The following is a 19,812-nucleotide window of genomic DNA, read 5'->3' on the forward strand; positions in this document are numbered from 1 at the left end:
GCGCCGCTGGCGGCCTTGCAGGGGGCACCATAGGCGCTGCCCACGGTCTGTCCACATCAGCTTCAGCCGCTGCCGGTGGCGCTGCCGCTGCCACTGCTGCCACATGGGCTGAGGGTGCAGCTTCAATGGGTGCCACTGCCTCAGTCCTTTGTGGACTGCTGTCTGATGAAGCTGATAGCTGCAGCAGGGGTGCTTCATCCCCTGGCTCCCCCAGCTCTGGAAGCAAAGCCTCCTCCATCGCCTCCACCATGTCTGCAACAATCAAAATGAATGCCTTCACGGATCTTCATGTATTTAGAAAATTCCATCGAGAGCAGCAAACTAGAAGAGAGAAGCCACTTAACCTAGTTCTGATACAGGAAGCACAGTCAAGAATTTCACGCAGCATTGCAATAAATTATGGAACAAGGCATCCTCTATCAGGCAAGTACAGACCAGGCAGACATCCGCCTGAGGGCATGAAGCACATATAGAAAATCATTCAATAGCATGACTTACAGTGCATGGCTTGGAAGTGGTGGGAGTGATCAGAAATGAGACTTCTTGCACTTCTTGTAGAAACTGCACACCTTCAGGCTGCGCGCTCGGCTCCATGCGCGCAACAGTGGCTTCCAGATGCTGGAAGGAGCGCTGCTGGCTGGCTAGCTCTGAGGCATAGCTGGTGCGAGCAGCGCCGCGTCCCTGCACCGCCCTGACCGGGGAGTAGGCAGCCACTGCCAATGCTCCGCTGGCAGTGGTGGGCTGTGAGATGAACTCCCTGAATTGCATCATGAATGCACGCACTTCCAGCATGTGCCTGGCAGCTGTCATTGGCCGCATGCTGTCAAAGCTGTGGGCTGCCTTGTCCTCCTCATACTGCTCCAACAATTTCCTGCAGTCACCATAATTGTTATCAAAATCGGATATCTAAGTCCATGCCTCAAGGCCACATAGCTTCAAGCTTCTTGCTCTCTTGGCACAAGGCAATTCTACTCTCTGTGCCCTGCACTGCAAAAAAATCACCTGAATAGCGGCGAGCCCAGCAGCAGCGCATGCACTGGATTCTCTGGGTATCGCTCAGCATCCTCAAGAGCATCTTGCACCACAACCAATGCCAGATAGTCTAGGGCGGCGGGAACGCTCTTCATGGAGTTCTTCACAGCGATCGTGCTCTCAAGCTCCTTGACAGTCTGCATGTTTCAGGGACAGAAATTGTAAAACAAGGTTAGCAAAGGCTTGGCAAGATGGTACCAGAACTTTTCCAGAGCCTCGGTAGCTTATTAGAGCCTCCCCACATTCACACAGGACTGTGCGCGCACCTGCCGCAGCTTTGGAAGGAAAGGGAACAGCAGATCCACCAGCCCCTGTGGCACTTGCACGCAGAAGCGCGGGTGCCAGTACTGCTCATAGTCGTTGGTCGCAGCGCCAGGCCAGCCAGCAGAACCGAGAAGACCAGCGGGCTTAAAGTACATGAGGTAACTCTTTGTCATGGCCTCATAATTCCACTTGCCCATTCGTGCAATGATCTGCAAAAGAAAGGTCCGTGAGACGATGGAGCCAAGCAAGAGCCCATAGACAGGGGCACAAACTCAATGCACTGACCAATCACAATAGTAGATGCTGCGCAATGTAGTTTGCTGGCATGAGACTCAGCCTACCCTTTCATCGATGCCCTCCTCGTCCAGATTCCTCGTTGCCAGTACCCGGAAAATATGTGTGACTTTCCTAACATGGACGCCCATCTCGTCCCGCACATAGCGCTTGATGGCCATTGCCTGTGTTGTGTAAGACAGATTCTCTCTCGGGTTGTTGGCAGGCCACATGGGGGTCTTCACCCACTTGTCAAAGTCATGCGGGTCTGGAAAGGGCTCCGCCACGATTGTGAAGCGATTCACAAGATGCTGCCCCAAGCTGCCATGGGGGCAGAGGGCAGGTTCTCTGTGGCGCAGGCTGCCAGAGAAGGACACCTTCCCATTTTCCAGGGTCTTGCCACCCTTCTGCACGAAAGCTAGCATAAATGCTGGGCAGGGCCCTGCAAGCACCAGGAGAGATTCAACTTTGCGACTTCACTGGGTTTCAGTGCCCAACATTGGACAGGAGCTGGTGCTGCACAGCTGTCAATTCTGCCTGATGAGATTGATCCAGAACGGCAAGTGCTCTTTCAGCTTCAAGCAAGTGTGCACACAATTTATGAGAACACAGGAACTCACCAATGCATTTGATCTCCCGCGGGCTCATCATATCCGCCAGAAAAATCATCCTGCCATCATCTGCTCGCCCAACGCTGGCGTACAGGTAGGCAAAGGAAGACCTGTCCCTGAGAGCAGTTGCACTCGGCGAGGCTAGCAGAAGCTTCATCAACTTCGTGTATTGGCCAATGGTCAGAGTGTCCTCCACTGTATTGTCCTGGGGGTCCACGCCCCCAGATGGACGCATGCCCTTCGCTGCCATGTTGTTTTTGAGAGTATCATAGACTGCCCCATATGTTGTGTCATCCTTCAAGGAGGAAGGCGACACCTGCATGCAAGAAAATTCATTCTGAAGCTCAGGTCTGGCTGTCAGATTTCCACAGGCCACATTGCAGCACCCAAAAAGAATGTGCAGTCAACCCACCTTTCTGCGTTTCTCAGCAGGCAGGGCCGCCAGCTCCGCAGCATATCTGCTCTGCAAGGCGCTGTGAGCCCCTTCCAGGACTTTAAGCCTCTGTGAGCCACAACACATCTGCCGTTCTCAGAGGTTTCCTGTGTGGACAAAAGAAAGGCAACTTCACAGAGAGTGCGATAGAGGCAATTGAGATTACCAGCTCGGAGGCCTTCTGTGGCCAGTCCAACCCTGGCCAGTTCTTGCCGACCCAGTGAAGGAAGCGCACTGCCACATCCACACCCGCCCACACCATGTTGCCATCATAGGGCTGAGCACGCTTCCTGCCCTCCTCATCGTGGAGCAAAAACCACTGCAAAAGCAATGCATTTATTCTGAGATCCATAACCAGTGCAGGCCAGGGCTCCAACAAATTGAACCGAAATGAGATAGTGCTTCACCTCAAATCTCTTGATAATGCTGTCATACTTTTTGATTGTATTCTCCCTGCCAGAAGCTCGCCTCTCCTGGCCAATCTTTTGCAGTTCACTGGCGGACAGCCTGCACTCACAAGCAGCAAAAAACATCACTGCTGCAAGACTTCCAAGTACCAGATGGTTGAACCCGTGATCTGAACACCCTTTCTCTTTCTCTGCGCTTAGAAGACCACCTCACCGTGCAGTGGACTTCTTGGGCTTCTTTTTGGGCCTCTTTGCTGGTCGTATAGCAGCGTCTGGCTGTGACTCTGCCCCTGAATCACTATCATCTGCCAAACCCGACTCTGGATCTGACTCCTGCTCAAGGTCGGATTCGGAGGACGGAGCAGCTGCAGCAGCCACTCTTCGCCTTCTACGAGGGATGGGCTGCTCATCGGAACTGTTCGGTACTTCTGACTGCGCTGTTTGACTCGCTGATTGCTCACCTGAAGCAAGACCTGCAGACCAATCCCAACGAACCGAAATAGTTGATAACTGAAAGCAATGTTTGGAACCTGGTTTAATTGACATATCAGCAAGCAAAATGCGGAGCTCACCAGTTTCGGCAGACACTGTGCCGACTGCATGAGGCACAACATCAGGACTTCTCAAATGGTTTCGGGTTGCCAACGCCTGGCTCCGGAGTAACCTGCCTACCGGTTCTAATCCGCTTGCTGCCCTTCTCAAACTCACAAGAGATTCTAATAAATTATCAGCCTGCATACCGCACAGCACATGATCAGACACCCCATAATCAGGTTCAGCCCTCACGAAACTCCAACCAACGAGCATACTCGATCACACATTCATGCGCTAGCACTAGATTACGCGCTGGCATCCGTGCTAGGGCCCAAGGCGGGGCAGGCGGGGCTTCTGATCTCGCATCACACCTGCGCAGGTTGTCGGGTTCGTTTCGGGGCCATACATGTGCGTCCACGGCTGAAGCGCCAGGAGACAAGCCAAGCATCACCTACTATCACGGTAGCCCGGACAAGACTGGGAAACGGTGCGGGATCATGCCAGAAAGTGGATTTGATTACAGCCACATTCACGGGCACATATAGCGGCTTGAGGACCCTTCCCTAGGAAAACCCTACGGACCCTGAGGACCCACCCGCATATATAGGGGTCCTCAAATAGTAGATATGTAGAGCATACAAATTGTCACAAAAATCTGTAGCAATGCCCATTTGCAATGCTGGCTCATGCAGGCCGGAGGAATGGCTCTCTGATCGGCAGCACCCCAACTTCTGTAATGACCACTGGCTTCAAGGGCTTGCCATACTTTGCACGCACACGGGCAGCCCTGTCATCACCGATAAAAGATGCCAGCTGATTCACCGCTTGTATTCTCTCATTTGGTTTGAAGGTCGGCTGGGATGCAATGGCCGTGATTGTTTCATATCCCTCCAAGACTGTCCCAAACACAACATTCTGCCCATCCAACGAGGGCACCGGCCCAGGACCTGTTTATGGGCAAAAGAGTTTGGTCACCTTTTGCAATATCAGGCAATCTGACCTGGAATGAATGAAGACACTTATGGGAAGAGCTGCAGGCTACTTCAGCACGCCAGCAAGATTGCAATTTTGGAGTGGGGAACGGGAGCTGGCTTGCTTGCCTGTTGTGATCAAGAACTCTGTTGGCGAGTAGGACGGCCGCTGCTTTATGAGCGGGTCGTCATCGTTCTCTGCTATGCTGAGAGAGACCGTTCCCGGTCTGGAATGCTCAAGCCTGATCACACCGAAGAAGATGTAAGAGCACGAGAGAGTTAAAATATCCGACACACTACTTTGACTTGCAGCACAAGCTTTCTCTCCCAGACAGTGCTCTCACCTGAATGATTTTGATGCCAGGAGCTCATTGTTAGTGGGCAGGCCTGTGGGTGGCTGCACCAAGCCCATCCGAGGAGAACCCTGCCTCCCTGCCTGCACATACCCGCCTGGGACCACCTGCAGCAGCAGGCTTGAACATGTGGGCGCACCCTCTAGATCTACAGTACCTCACATTAGTCTTCTTGAGACTACCTTAAGAAAGAAGCGGTATTGTTTGGCTGAGAGCGCACTTTGGAGAAGATCGATCCTTTGTAAGCTCCATCTTTGGCTAGCGTCAGAAAGTTGGCTACGGTCTGTGGCAGCAGCCTCCCATAGAGCCCTGTGACAGCATGCAAATCCTCAGCACCTGTCACAATCCAATAGTTTTTGACAGTGCTCAATAATGCACTGCAATACGGGCAGTGACGTACCAATGACAATGCGACCCAAGGGCTGCGTGGTGCTGCAGATGATTTTGTCCCCCAATGTGCGATCCGCGCGGATGCCACCAGGACACACCCCAACATTTATGTACACCACATCTGTAATTGTTGTATCGACAGCATCCCTGCATAAAGAGCTTGATGTGAGGAATGGTCGAGGCGCTTGCCCTACTTATGACACCTGCTCACTGAATCATCAGATAGGCAGATGTTCTGTTGCCATATCCTTGAAGATTGCTGGACTAAACTTACGTGCTACTGGTTGCCTCATCTGCCCTGCCACTCCTTACTGGAAGGAGTGCCGCAGCAGCGGCTGCAAGCGTGGCAAGCACTTGACGCCGCTCTGATGATGCAATTTTGCCGAGACTTGGTGTTGGAGGCAAGGAGCTGCAGCAAAATGCCTTTCTGCGTAGCAAGGCAAAATTTCACAACACGGCCTTGAGCTGACATGCTGGCCTGGAAACAATGCAAGGCATCACCTGCTGTTACATGAAATTGTACGGTATGCAAAAATGTCACAGATCATGTTACGTTGTCTGTACCTACCTTCTTTGTGTCTGCACACTAGGCATGAGGCTTCTCTTGAACTGGTCGCCGATGCTCCCGTGGGCTATATTGGGGCCTGTACAACTGCCACATAGTGCTCCTGGTAAAGTAGCCATGATCGCAGGACCTGTCTCTTCACGCTGACACAACGAGGGAGTCCCAAATGCCAATCCTGACTAGTATGTAATTAGCAATGAGCAGGGATGATTGTGCATTGTTCACATAGAATATTTGTCTATACTCTACTCAAATTTGCATCGCAAAACATCTGCTCCTCTCTTCATCAAAAGGAGAATGAGGATTTTGAGAGGAATGTGCTGACGTCAGCGAGTCCGAGAGTCTTTTGGAGTGTCCATCCCTTGAAAGATGACCTCCCCTACAAATGAAACCTAGCAGCAACATTGTGCAGGCTTCCTATTTTTCTGAAAAGGACTCTAGTCACAACCATCTGAAGAATTGACAAGAGATTTGGTTGGTCTTCCAAGGTTGATGACTGGCCAGATCGTCCAACATCGAGCTGCTAGTAAGGTTTACACTGTGTTCTGAGAACCTATTTCCACAATCTTGCATCATTTACTGACGATGTTGCATCGATCAGCAATTCTTGGTGCCTTTCGGTGCATGCGCTCCTGTAACTTTTCAACAAGTTCTGGAGCAGCGCAGACTTTACAATGGGACCAGAATCTGACTGAAGACCAGGTTGGAATCCGATCTACATATCTGCCTCGAAATTCGACGGACTATCACTTGTGGGCTGGTTGTTTTTACATGTGCACCGTCAGCATGTTCATAGTTCGTGATTTTCTACACATCCGAAGGACTTTGGCGATGTTCGCTTTATACCTTTGAAACAAGGAAGCTTCTTTCGGGCAGCAGTGTGCTGTTCAAGACGTGTGGGAACACTACCACAAAAAGCTACACTTCAAGATTGACATCCAAGATGTGCTAGTGTAGCTGGACTTCCAAAGGACGGCTCGGGAGTTTGCTGCCAAAGAGCTGATCCCCAATGCAGCGAAGTGGGATGAAGAAAAGCACTTTCCAGTGGACACGCTCCGCAAGGCCGCTCAGCTTGGATTTGCAAGCGTCTACATCTCAGAAGACATGGGCGGCACTGGGCTGACGCGCAGCGATGCAGCAATCATCTTTGAGGCGCTGGCCTATGGCGACATCAGCACCACAGCCTACCTCACCATACACAACATGGTCTCATCCTGCATAGACAGGTGTAACAATCTCCTGTATCCAAGACACCTGATCATCACTGCATGATGGACAACTGAGCTAGAAACTTAGAGAGTGTCTGCCGGGCTTGCAGGTACGGCACTGATGCACAGAGGCAGCGCTTCCTGCCTCAGCTGATTAGTCTGGAGGCATTCTCATCTTACTGCCTGACAGAGCCTGGCAGCGGCAGTGACGCCGCATCTCTCAGCACCACAGCAAAGAAGGATGGCACTGACTATGTCCTGACGGCAAGTCCCTTCCCCATTCTCTGTGCTGAGGCTGTCACATACACCCTTGGTGCTTGCTACATCTCGCATGCATGCTGAAGTGGTTCTGTGCATTTGCAACCAGGGATCCAAGGCGTTCATCAGTGGCGGAGGGGTTTCAGATCTGTACCTGGTCATGGCGAGGACCGGTGCACCGGGGCCTAAAGGCATCACGGCGTTTCTTGTTGAGAAGGTCTGTTGCACAGTTTGCCAAATCTGGTTAAAAATTAATATTGACGAATGCTGCAGCTGTGATCTCCATAAAAATATCTCCGTTGGTGTGGCAGGGGTCTCCTGGGTTGAGCTTTGGGAAGCAGGAAGCCAAGATGGGCTGGAATGCTCAGCCGACCTGCTCAATCAGCCTGGATGGGGTGCGAGTGCCACAAGAGCACCGCCTGGGAGAGGAGGGCCAGGGCTTCAGCATTGCCATGACTGCATGTGCGCCCTATAACCACACTTCTTGGACCCAATTTTAGGATCCTGGGCATAAAATTGTTTTGGAAGAACGCATTTGAAAGGCTATCTTCATCCCCTGTAGGAGGCACTTCTTGTACCCATCTGGCATAAAGCTATTCTTGAAAACTCAGTCAAAATGTTGTCCCAACCCCTGTCTTCAATTCTGCACCGCTGCATTGTAAGCTTGGCAGACGGGGATGAATGGCGCTGATTGTTGCAGTGGACGGCGGCCGCATCAACATTGGGACCTGCAGCGTTGGCGGGGCAGCCTTCTGCCTGGACAAAGCGATGCAGTACGCCTCAGAGCGCAAGCAGTTTGGGCAGCCCATCAGCCAATTCCAGGCTGTCCAGTTCATGCTTGCAGACATGGCCACCGCCGTGCATGCCTCTCGCCTCATGGTCAGGTGTGCTGTAAATTGATCTATGCACCACTCATTTTTCAGCTGAATTGCATGCCCCACTCATTGAGAGTGGGGCATGCCCCACCACGCTTGCCATGTCCTGATGGTTTTTTTGAGCGTTGGACAGTAGCGACACTTCTGTGAAAGTTGTTCCCTGCAAGAAACATTTCAGGGGATTGAGGTGGCATGTGGTGGTTGGCCAGGCGGGCAGCTGAGAGCTTTGATGCTGGCGCTGAGTCGGCCACCTTAGAATCTGCCATGGCGAAGCGCTTTGCCACGGACGCATGCTACAGCGTTGCAGACGATGCTGTGCAGGTCTGTGCACTTCCATGAGGGAACTGCAGCACAGGTCCTGGCTTTTGAAGACACTTCGCAATGCATGTCAGCATGTACAATCTACCTCTCTGCCTGTGAGTGTGCCGTTACGCTCATCTAGCCACTGCTGGGCTGAGCAGGTGCTGGGAGGCTATGGGTACCTGAAGGAGTATGGCGTGGAGAGGGTAATGCGGGACCTGCGCGTGCACAAGATTCTGGAGGGCACCAACCAGATCATGGATGTCATCATAGCCCGCGAGCTCAGCCGCCGTCAGCGCTGACTTGCCCCTGTACCAACACTTTGTATCTACCTTGGACAAAAGGTTGCGCACCTACGTGTACAATGGGGAAGCTGGTGCTGGCTGCGTGGTCCTCTTGCATGCAGTGGGACTCTGGCATTGTACAATAGACGCTTGCAAGGGCTTAGTATACTTTGAAGGTTGTTCAATGTGATTTAACACAGTGTTACTAACACATTATCGCATGCGCATGCACTCGCAACACCAGTATTGCGCCGCCAACATGCACCATTCACAACTTCAATTCAAATCATGGCGCAGCACCGGCTTGCAAATTTATCCTTTACACAGAATCTTTGGACATTGAATGTTGTAGTGGAATGGGTTCGCTCGGGCAGGAACTACAGTAAGCCAACCTGATGTCATATCAACTCTGGAAAGACACCACGTCACCGGGCGTCACAAGGCATTTCCAAGGAAGGAGGGTGTGAGATTCATCTCAGTATCCTCGGAGCCTTTGGTACTGCGTGCGTCACGAATAGATAGACATATTCTCTGATGAGAGAGCAGTGATTCAGGACCAACAAGAATGTGAGCGCTTTACGGAGGGGAAGCCCCGTTCCCGAGGGCCCCTGATGGGGCTATTTTCCACGTTGAAAATGGAGAAACAGGACAGTCCTGCAGAATCCTATCCTGGAACTCTGATATCTTCCACTCCTGATGGAGTGGTCCCCCGGATTAAGAGCGAGTATTTCCCCAAGAAGCAGGCTCGCTTCGACATCCTGGCCGACTCCTTCGAAATGTGAGTGCTGTAGATAGAGTAGAGAAACGGCTGTACTAACACTACAAGATGATTTTTCCTGTTTTTTTGGGGGAGATGTCCTGGCGATCGTGGGCTTTGTGAGCCATATGAGTTGCCTCTTGCAGTGCGGCATGTGAAAATTTTGTGCCTCACAGCACGTGTCCAGCGTCTGCAGTTTGTGCTGAAAACGATACCATTGGACTTAATTGATGGAACTGTGGATGTTGCTACCCTTTAATCCAACTGCTGGCAAATCTTGCACTTTCTTGCAGGTCATGGGATGGAGCTGACAGCTACGACAAAGGCAGCACAGCAGGCTTCATCCGCACTGCCACGCTGGGAAAGAGCTTCTCGTCAGCCACGGCGCCAGTGCGCAGGGATGTGCTGCTGCGGACTCATGAGGCTACTCCTGGTCCCAGCCCAGCTGGAATAGAGTACACCAGCATCAACCAATTCCAGCAGCGGGTTGAGCTGTATCGCGGCAGGTGCACAGCAAACTCAGACACCAGTAAAATTCGATTGGATGCCATCAGACATCAGAGCATTGATTGCAGACTCAGTGGCCAAGTGGGTCAGAATAGTTTCCATGTGACCTGGCATGTTCAACAGTAATAAGGATCAGCCTCAGTGTCTCGAAAGTTCTGACCCGGGTCCCTGTGCTGTGCAGCATTTCCACAGTGTACAGGGCGGTCTGCAGCGCCACGCAAACATCTGTGATCATCAAGGCCTATGAGAAGGCCAAGATGAAGCCCAAGAACTTCTCGCGGATGGAGAGGGAGATTCGGCTGATGAGGATCCTGGGCGGCGAAGACGGCCTCGTGGAATTGTACGCTGTCTTCCAGGACTCTGGCTTCAAGTACTTGGTGAGCTCCATTGCCCAATCGGCCCCCGGCTGGCTGCGGCGGTAAAGAAAGCCAGCACCGGGCCAACGTGTATTTGGATCTTGCTAGCTTCTGGCTAAGTGAATATCGTGGCAGCCTTCATCTACAGAGTGCACATTGACACTTGGCATAATAGCGGGTGATAATTGCTAAATTTTAAAATCACTGTGTCAGCACATGCAGACTGCCAGTCATGCTGAGTGAGACCATTATCACATGAGCTGATGAGCACAGCGGCTGGCTACGGTTGTAAGCTCTGCAGCAGATGGCTTATCACTTGGTGATGGTCTGGCGATGTGACCAGGTGATGGAGCACTGCAAGGGGGGTGATCTGTTCAAGACACTCATGATGAAGGGAGGCTCATTGGATGAGCACTGGGTCTGCACTGAGGTGAATTTTGCATAGACCTCAACTGTGCGATGATAATATCAAAATTCAGAGCAATTGAGCGCTGTAAAGGCAGGAAAGTCCACTAAAACATCGGTGTGCGATGCAGATCATTACTCCATTGCTACGGGTGCTGACACGCATGCACAAGGATACCGTGATCCACCGGTAAGCCTGCTTCTTGTTGATGCAGTCTTTTCCGCTGTAAGTTGAGCATTTGTGAGATAGAGGGCACACATACTCCAGACACATGGGATGCTGACAACTGGGAGGATGTAAATGTTGGTTGTCTGCACATGCAAAGTGGGGCTGTGTGCATGCCTGCGGCAGGGACATCAAACCTGAGAACATCTTCTTGACTGCCGCTCTGCGCTTCAAGCTGGGAGACTTGGGGCTGGCCATAAAGACAGATGAGGAGCTGCCCTTCACTCGCTCTGGCACACTGGACTACATGGCTCCAGAGGTGTGCACACCTCGTAAACCCATAAATTATGAAGCTTAAGGAGCATGCACAATGCAGACAGTTTCATTGCTTGGAGTCAGTGTGCTCCCACTTGACACTCATGTCTACCAAACAAAACGAGTTGTACCAGGAATACAAAAGGAATCCTAGATGGTAACTATGGCGGTTTTGGACGGGACAGGTGCTGGCCAATCAGACGTCAGAGACACAGGAGGATCCGACCGTGACAAAGGCTGAGCTGAAGCTGAAGGGCATCAGGCCGTACGATGAGAAGGTGGACGTGTGGGCCACGGGCATTCTGGCATACGAGTGCGTCGTGGGGAAACCTCCATTTGAAGTCAATGACGAGGTGGGTCTGCCCCTTGTCAAGGGTGTGCCCCTGTCAAGAATCCCGAGAAGCTGCTGTTGCCACGGTGATGCACAGTACAACATCTATTTGTTTGCATGCACCAGTATTTCGATGGAACTGGGTTCTCCTCGCTCCCTGGGGTCTGTACAGTCATCTTGCAAGGATCGGTGCCCCAGATTTATTATTACCGCAAACTGCACCTACACCAGGAATATGTGTGCTCACCGATGATTGCCTAGGAGCCAGGTAAATGAGTGTGGAGTGCTTGGGTGGTGCAGGTGCAGACGGCGACGATGATAATGTACAGCAACAAGATCAACTTCCCCTCCAAGCACTCCACCCAGTGGCAGGACTTTGTGCGGCAGGCCCTGGAGAAGAAGCCCCACATGAGGCCCACTGCAGCTGCCATGCTGGAACACCCCTGGATCAGGTGCCCACATGCCTTTGCTTTATCACTTTCCCCTCTCAAGGGATCAAATGGGAACTGTTATTTGTCAGTAATCTTTTTAAATGACTCTCAGAGCAACCTCCTTTCTGGTTTGAGAATCCCAGCCGGTCGCATCAAATATTGTTGAATACTATATTATGATTATTTGTAATAGTCACACGCTTTCCCTGCCAAGAGGCAAGTTGTGTCCGCAGACAAGCTGCAGTTTCACAATATATGTAACATATGTTCTCACTTTGACCTCTGCCTTGATGTCAGCAGTCTTCTTTCTCTGATGTCTCTTCCTGGGCTGCACGCAGGTCCCACACCCATAGGCGCGGCCAAGAGAGCAGCCAGTCCCTGGAGGCAGAACAGCAGATCACTGCCGCGCCACAGACAGCAAACTCAGCCCCCCTTCCCAGCAACTTCACCCCAGCCCTATCCACCGGCTCTTCTGGCAATCTTTCATCGACCGTCCCTAAGAAGCTCAGCGGCATGAGCAAAGGTGTGCTGACAGTCCCTGCCAAAGAGCTTACATAGCTGGAGGACAAAGATGTCCAGTGGAGTACTCTGGAGCACTGCTTCTGGTGAAACTTTGCTTCTGGTGAAATTTTATGTGGACATGGGGCATTTTAAAATATGTAAATATGGCATGCAGGGTCAATCTCGCTCGAGAGTGGCTTGGTTATTCATCACCCAAGTGCACCGGGCAATGGCAATGGGCATGCCATGGAAGGGACCCCAATGGAGGCATCACGCCCCAAACTCCAGGTGCTTTGCTGCTTTAGCACGGCCTCTTGCATGAAATGTGGCGCCTCTGTCCATTTAATACCATTGATTCTACGGCCAATTTTTGTGATTTGCAGGCGTCTCCTTTTGAGAACGGGCATAACCCATCGGACAGCTCTGGCAAGATCAAAGCGGTCTTCCCGCAAGGGTCAGGAAAGAGTTTCAGCCTCAACAAGACTGTTCAGGTGCGCATGGGTCGCAAGAACTGCCTTTTGTTTTTTTCTAAATCTTCTGTAGTCCAGCATATGACCGTGCTGCTGCATTCCAAAACATTGCCACGCTCAGTTGATTATGGTCGTACATCTTCCATGCCAATTGGAGATAGACGCCTTGCATGCAAACGGTTTTCTGGCAGGCTTGTGCTACCAGACATGCGGAATGCATATTCTTTGTGGTCATTTCCTGAACTGTTTTCTTCTCTGGACCAGGCTTTGCAGAGTGCAGGGGATGGCTTCAACGAGAAGGGTGCTATGCGCGGCAACCATGAGAGCCTCGGCAAGGCTCCGTCAGGGCTGCTTCCTGAAGGAAGCGGCGGGTCTTTCATGGCCTTGCTTCGGAACGTTTCACTGCATCCGCCCACCTACCTGGACAGCAGCGATACACTGGATGCGGCTGATGCATCAAAGAGCGGCATGCGCATCCGCATCAAGAATTACTTCAACCGCCAGAAAGGAGATGTGGGAGCTGTTGACTAGTGCACTTTAATGCATTCGGGTTCTTACATGGCCGTACAGATTTCTTGGAATGCTCGGCCCCGTAAAATGTTAAGGTGTGTGTGGAAGGCACAACTGACAACTATTTCCTGCGGTGTACTCTATACCTTCTCGAAAGGGTTGAATTTGAAGTTGATGACGAGGACAGACAGTTATCCGGCTCATGCAGACCCATGAGACTGTCATGCTGCAAGATTTCAAACTGCTATTTAGTGTATACTGCTAGGTAGTGTATACTGAAGAATATGCAAGCATGTTGCAGTAGCCCTCATTTCACTTCTCAAAATTGCTAGAGAAAAAATTGCAATAACTGTTGTACATTGGCTGTGATCTGTCTGTTATCATTGCAATGATAACAGCTGAGGCAGGGGTGCCAGGCCGCCCTCATCCCAGACCCCGGATTTGCTCCTGACCTCTCCCACTCTCTGTACCGCCGGCTCCTCATTGAACGCATTAATCACTTCTTGCATGAAGTTGGGCACTGCCCGCCTGGCGGCCGCCACCTGCCAACACAAAAGATCAGTCATCACCATTGTCAGTTGCGCAGAGATAGGGTGACACTGGCATGACAGGGCAATTACATGAGGCGACATGGGGGCAAGGATTGCACCTTGGCTCGTTCGTCCTCTGGAAGGGAGCTGAGCAGCTTCTCTGAGCGGCGGAAGGCAGCCTTGACTGCCGGGTGCTTCAGTCCCACGACCTCCTCGTACTCACGCATGGCCGCTTCAAGCAACGCGCACGCACTTGTGGACTCGCCTGAACATCCAAACATCATGTGTCTGAGACTCCACCAGAGGCATAGTGTTGCATGCCAGCATATTGATTAGAAATTGCGTGGCTAGGAGACGTAAGGACAGCGAAGGGAGAGAGAGTTGGAATGCCGTCGCACCAAGGTTGAAATATCGATCGGCGACCTCTGACAGGATGCCGAGCATGCGCGCCCGCACGGCGCTGGCATCTTCCCGCCACTCCTCGTTTGCCTCAAACAGGCCTCCCAGCGCATCCAACTCTGGCAACACACCTGCAGCCGCCATCACACGCTGTCGCACTTACTACCCAAAATACAGTCCCTTCAAGCAACACCTGCCAATGCTGCAGGCCCAGGACAATTGAGAAAGGGTACCCCATGTCAGAAAGGTACAAGTACCCCAAACTGAGTCATTGCTTTTGCAAATTTGTGGAGAAGGACAAACACTGACTCTCCTGTATGAATAGGGGGGCCCTGTCATTCCCAAGAGAACGGCGAAGCGCCACTACAGTGGACGATTACACTCAAGCACTGTCTGGGTGTTCCAGTGATGCATGCAATATGATTGATAAAATAGAGATAGGAAGGCGCACCGGGGTGGCGCGAGCCGCCGACCCAGTCGGCCTTCAGCAGCGCGGCCTTCTCCAGCATCTGGCGTGCGCGTGCTCTCTCCCCGGGGCCGCCCAGCGCAAGCGTGGAGCCCACGTTGCGCAGCGCCCACACGCGCTCCGGCACGGGCGTGGCCGCCTCGCGCGCCTCGGCCCGCGCAGCCGCCGACTCCGCCTCGTCCGGCCACTCCTCCTCTATCAGCGCCGCCGCCAACTCCGCCTGCGCGATTTCCTCACCTCAGGTTGCCTTCATGGTGATCTGAAGGAGTAAAAGTACTCGCCTGAATTCAAGGTGATCGGCCTGTCTGAGGAGTGCATCTGCACGTTGCAGACTGTTTGTAGGCAGGCATACCACAGACATTACTCGTAGACAATGGGAGGTCAGACCCAGGGACCCCAAGAAACCAACAAGGAAGATTTTGGGGTAATTCATACTGGAAGCAGCGCCAAAAAAGCTAGCAGTCACCTCCTGATGCAGCTACAGATTCGCAGCTGTGAGCTGCGGCCGCACAGCCAGGGTGTGGCAGGAGACAGGACCAGAGACATAACTTTCCTATGATGAGTTGTGACAATCCTAATGACCCCTTTTAGGAGGTCCAGCAGAGCCTCTAAATCAGCCAATCCTAAATTAGAGTCCCCTGGGTCCAGCACCTGCTGGATGTGTTCCCTCTCGCGCAGGGCGGTGCGACTGGCGGCTGACAGGTTGGCCTCCGCGGCCGCGCGCAGCATCTGTCCCACCGCATGCTCTGAGCCCAGCACCGTGCTCACCACGCGCGACACCGGCCCCAAGGAATCCTGCAAAACCCATACCGCCATTAGCTCCATGCCAATGCGGCACTTCTGTGCACTAGAATGAAGCCATGGTTCCATTGCACTCTGTGCATGGCAGGACGCCTTTCTATAGGTTAATTAGATAGGGAGCCCTGCTTTCTCGAGAATGGGAGAAATGCAGACATCAAGATAGAGAGAGCACCAGAGATTACAGGAACGACTACCTTGCCTGTGATCATAATTCTGCTGGACTACAACCAAGATGGAAAAAGAGCAATGGGAGAGACTGGGGAAAGCAGAGGGAGGCACCTTGGGGGCTGAGCGGGTGTGCTGGCCGAGCAGGCGCGAGGCGAGGGCGTTGGCGGCCTCGTACCAGGGGGAGGCTTCGATGCGCCGCGCCGGCCGCTGCGCCCATGTCTCATCCAGAAAGTGCGCCAGCGCCAGCACCTCCCCTGCATGCTCCGCCACGCAGCCACCACCATCCTGAAACAATAAGAAGTGCCCTTGGTATTTGTGAAGCTGCAAATGCACTGGATGTTGCTGGAACAGCACATCATATCTATCCTGGAGCTACCAAAGCTACCACAGCAAATATGTCCTGGTAGTCAGCCTTCCATCCTGCACATTGCAAGCAACTAGGCTGTCCCAGCCAGCAGGCAATCAGGGCAGACCGTCAATGGCATAGCATGTTGTGGGAGCAGGAGCAATATGCAGACCTTGCGAATGAGCTCCTCTTCGTCGGCCATGTATGCCGTGAGCACAGCGGTGGCCGTGGCCTCGTCTTCTCGCTGCAGCGCTGCGATGGCCGTTGCCAGGCGAGCATCCACCCTCTGGGGATGCTCCTCTGGCAGGACCCCCCGCTCTGTCCGCACCTGGCCCCCACCCATAACACTGACGATTCCACGCCAGCATTATCTGTGATACGTGTTCTCAACAACGTCAGGACTTTGCTGAAGTCCATATGTGGCACACTTCGAATTTATGCCTCTATGAAGGAAAATAACTGTGCGCATAGTTTGTCAAAAGCTCCATGCACACCTTGTTTGCATTAAAAGGGTGACGGCCACACCTCAAAGCTTTTCTGGTGTCGCTGCTTTGGTTGCCTCGCATGGGCGTCTAGCAGGGAGCGCAGGTGAGATGCGCCGACGAACGCTGAGCGTGCGGCCGCTGTTCGCAGCCAGTGCTGCAGCTCCACCTCGCCCATGTCCTGCAGAGCTCCCTGCACAGCGCACCTCTCTTCTCGGATCATCTTTCACTGTGTGCAACCCTGCAAAACTATTCTTCACCTCGTGGAACCCAACGGCATGATAAGATCTGCTGTGGGGATCTCATTAGGCCTCTTTGGATTATGAGGGTGTACCAGTAAGAAACGAGATTCCCTCTTTCTCCTCATCCAAAACTGCATTCTTAAGCTGCATTTTGGAAGCCTAAAGAATCCAGCAATGTTCAAGCAGAGTGAGGGCATGCGTGCCTGGCCAGCCATGGACTGCAGGCGCACGGAGCTGCCGTACAGCTGCGACGCGGCAGAGCACGCGCGGCCGGCTGCATCCTCCGCGGCGTCCCGGGCCGCGTCTAAACTTGCGAACAAGAGCTTGAGCGGCTCTGCCTCGCCGCCGAGCGCGCTGCCCACCGTCAGGGTCACCTCCACCGCCGCCTCTTTTGGCAGCCGCTCCTCTGTCATTGCGCCCTGCCGGGAACAGTGACAGAGATATTATAGTGCCTAAACAGGGTGCCGTGTCAATTGATGAAGGCCGTTCATCAATCTGAGACCGGTGACAACTGTACCTGATACACTCCTTGCATCTTTGGCATCTCCTGGACATATGGCTACCAGCAGCTCCAATGACACTGGTTGTTCAGCTTGCACAGACAAGTGTTAGCAACCTCCATGCAGGGCGCAATATGGCTTCACGGAAACATTCCCCTAGCATTTCTCGTGGAGAGCAGAAGGCTGCCGGCCAAGCGCAGACAACACTATGGGCAAGTGCTGTGAGCGAGGACGGCTTACAGCAGCTGCGATGGAGCTCAGGCAGCATGTGGACACAGATACTCTACAGAAACCGCCACGTAACTCACTGATGCCTTCGCAGCCTTCCTTGCAATAAAGCAGAAATATTGCTGGCCAGAGCTGGGTTACAGGCTTCTTTGAGTTTTGTGAGCGTTGGAGGAGACCTTGGGAGGGCGGGCGACCTCCAGGGAGCCCAGCAGGCGCACGGCGTACTTCTTCTGCAGCCGCCGCAGCGCTTTCTTCTCGGCCTCGCGCTCGGCCCTCTCCTGCTCCTTACGCCGCCTCTCCTCCTCCTCTGCTCTCTGTCGCTCCGCCTCCGCCGCAGCCGCCGCCGCCTCCGCCTCCCTGCCGCGCATGCACCCATGTTCACAGGTGCACCATGCTTGCGTGGAGAATAAGGACACAGAGCTGCAAAGTGGGCACGTGAACACTACCAGAATGTGATGTCTAAGTTGAATGGTGCACAACTGTGTCTGCACCTCATGAAGATTGAAGGCATGACTATTAGGAGTCTGAGACAGGTCGTTTTCAAGGCCTCAGGCCCTCTAAAATAGACTGAAGACTGTCGGCTTCTGAACATCATGGGGCTGTGAAACCCCTGAAGACAACGGGGGACTGCGTAGAGCATCATGATGTTTCAGGGGCCGGGCCGCGCACTTTCGGCGCTCCTCGGCGGCGATTCGCGCGCGTTCGGCGGCCTCCTGCAGCAGGCGGCGCTCCTGCTGCGTGCGCTGCGCGAGCTCAGCCGCCATCTGCGCCTCCTGCGCCTCAAACGCCGCCCGCTCCGCCGCCGCGGCCGCCTGCGCCTTCTGCCGCTCCCTCTCTGCCGCTTTCTGCGCACCCTCACCCGCGCCGTCAAATCATTTTGACCACCAATGTATTGAATTGAGCAGGACTTCCTCCCTTCGACATTGCCCATCAGGAACCTGTCCCTATTTGTTGTGTCAGCGTAAGAATTGCATGATCAGTCAGCAGCATTCCTCTGGCCGAGACATAGCAGGCACTTGGGCAAGGTTCAGCGTCAGAGGATGCTATAGGTGGAGGGCACGAAACTCCCAAGATTGCTTTTGACTGAGCAGGACATAGAGGAAGTGCACCAGCAGGGCGGCGTCCCTCTGCTCGCGTTCGCGCTGCGCCGCTGCGGCCCGCTCGCGGGCCTGGGCCATGCGCGCCTCCGCGGCCGCTGCCACCTCCGGGTCGGCCGCCCGACTGCGTCGCAGCGCCTCCGACCGCGACTCCCACGATCGCTCCACTTCCCTCTGCACATTAACGACCCCGTCTGATCCTACCTCATCCACCGCCATCACACTTTCTTTGGGGCGATCTATATCTTCAGGGGGAATTATCTGTTAGATTAAGATCCCCCTGCTTTCTCCGGGGGGGCTACCACAGTATATCTAGCTTGATAAATATAGATAAAGTACCACCTGCTTTGTCTCAGGAGGATACTGATCCCATCAGTTGCAATGAGTATCCTACTGCTGCCTTCTCTAGCAGCTTGCATTGCGGTGGCTTCTGTGAAGGCCTGAAACATCGGCTGGCACATGTGGGGTAGAAGGAAGGTCAGAAGGTATGCTGGCTGGTGACAGTGCACCTGCAGGTGTGCCATGTCGAAGGCAGCGGCGTCTGAGGCTGCGCGGCCGAGGCGGGCGGCCACTAGCACGCTCGCAGCCAGCACCCAACCCGACAACGGCCGGTCCGGCGGCGCTGCCGGAGGAGTCGCTTCCAACAACATGCCTTGCATCACTTCAGATGCCTGCGCCAGTTTTTACATTTTTACGTGCATGTCTGTGTTGTCAAGGACACACTAATATGTCCAAGGAAGGGCCCTGTCCAGTTTGTGCATCGCAGCTAGGGAAGGGCAGGCAGCCAATAGGAGGCTCTCCGCCTTACCTGTGTACCGTCGAGGGCCCAGTAATGTGACTCATCAACAGTGCTGTCTTCCAGGGGAACAAAGTCTCCATCTTGGTGGCTGTGTGACTCTCCTGTCTGACTCGCTTTTTGGCTCTGTGGGAAATCTGAATTGGACTGGCTGTGCACCTGTTGAAACTTGCACATCATCGATTTTAATGGTGAGAACCGTGTGAAGAGACGTAGTCCAAAAGCATGCAAGAAGAACCAATGTTGTCTG

At 53.3% G+C, this 19,812-nt stretch overlaps 3 protein-coding genes across 3 annotated transcripts; 2 read left to right on the plus strand and 1 right to left on the minus strand.

Moving 5' to 3' along the window:
• Positions 1 to 5,280: 5,280 nt before the first annotated feature.
• On the plus strand, positions 5,281 to 8,776 carry COCSUDRAFT_38487 (acyl-CoA dehydrogenase domain-containing protein; the record flags this gene model as incomplete). The annotated part of the gene is made up of 8 exons (XM_005643469.1): positions 5,281 to 5,334; positions 6,791 to 7,059; positions 7,152 to 7,305; positions 7,409 to 7,516; positions 7,611 to 7,761; positions 8,000 to 8,183; positions 8,384 to 8,495; positions 8,636 to 8,776. The coding sequence occupies 8 exons, from the start codon at positions 5,281 to 5,283 to the stop codon at positions 8,774 to 8,776; spliced, it is 1,173 nt and encodes a 390-aa protein (XP_005643526.1).
• A 1,548-nt stretch (positions 8,777 to 10,324) lies between these two features.
• Positions 10,325 to 12,192, plus strand: COCSUDRAFT_20154 (kinase-like protein; the record flags this gene model as incomplete). The annotated part of the gene is made up of 6 exons (XM_005643470.1): positions 10,325 to 10,399; positions 10,722 to 10,808; positions 10,915 to 10,973; positions 11,136 to 11,268; positions 11,507 to 11,617; positions 11,896 to 12,192. The coding sequence occupies 6 exons, from the start codon at positions 10,325 to 10,327 to the stop codon at positions 12,190 to 12,192; spliced, it is 762 nt and encodes a 253-aa protein (XP_005643527.1).
• A 1,695-nt stretch (positions 12,193 to 13,887) lies between these two features.
• On the minus strand, positions 13,888 to 19,425 carry COCSUDRAFT_59909 (hypothetical protein; the record flags this gene model as incomplete). Its single annotated transcript, XM_005643471.1, has 13 exons — positions 13,888 to 14,049; positions 14,157 to 14,302; positions 14,436 to 14,567; positions 14,888 to 15,122; positions 15,554 to 15,697; positions 15,983 to 16,156; positions 16,390 to 16,545; positions 16,743 to 16,892; positions 17,172 to 17,360; positions 17,846 to 18,026; positions 18,339 to 18,514; positions 18,779 to 18,940; positions 19,276 to 19,425. 13 exons carry the CDS (start codon positions 19,423 to 19,425, stop codon positions 13,888 to 13,890), a joined length of 2,157 nt encoding a protein of 718 aa, XP_005643528.1.
• Between the last annotated feature and the right edge of the window lie 387 nt (positions 19,426 to 19,812).

The sequence above is a fragment of the Coccomyxa subellipsoidea genome, assembly GCF_000258705.1.
Source record: "Coccomyxa subellipsoidea C-169, whole genome shotgun sequence".
NCBI lineage: Eukaryota > Viridiplantae > Chlorophyta > Trebouxiophyceae > Coccomyxaceae > Coccomyxa > Coccomyxa subellipsoidea.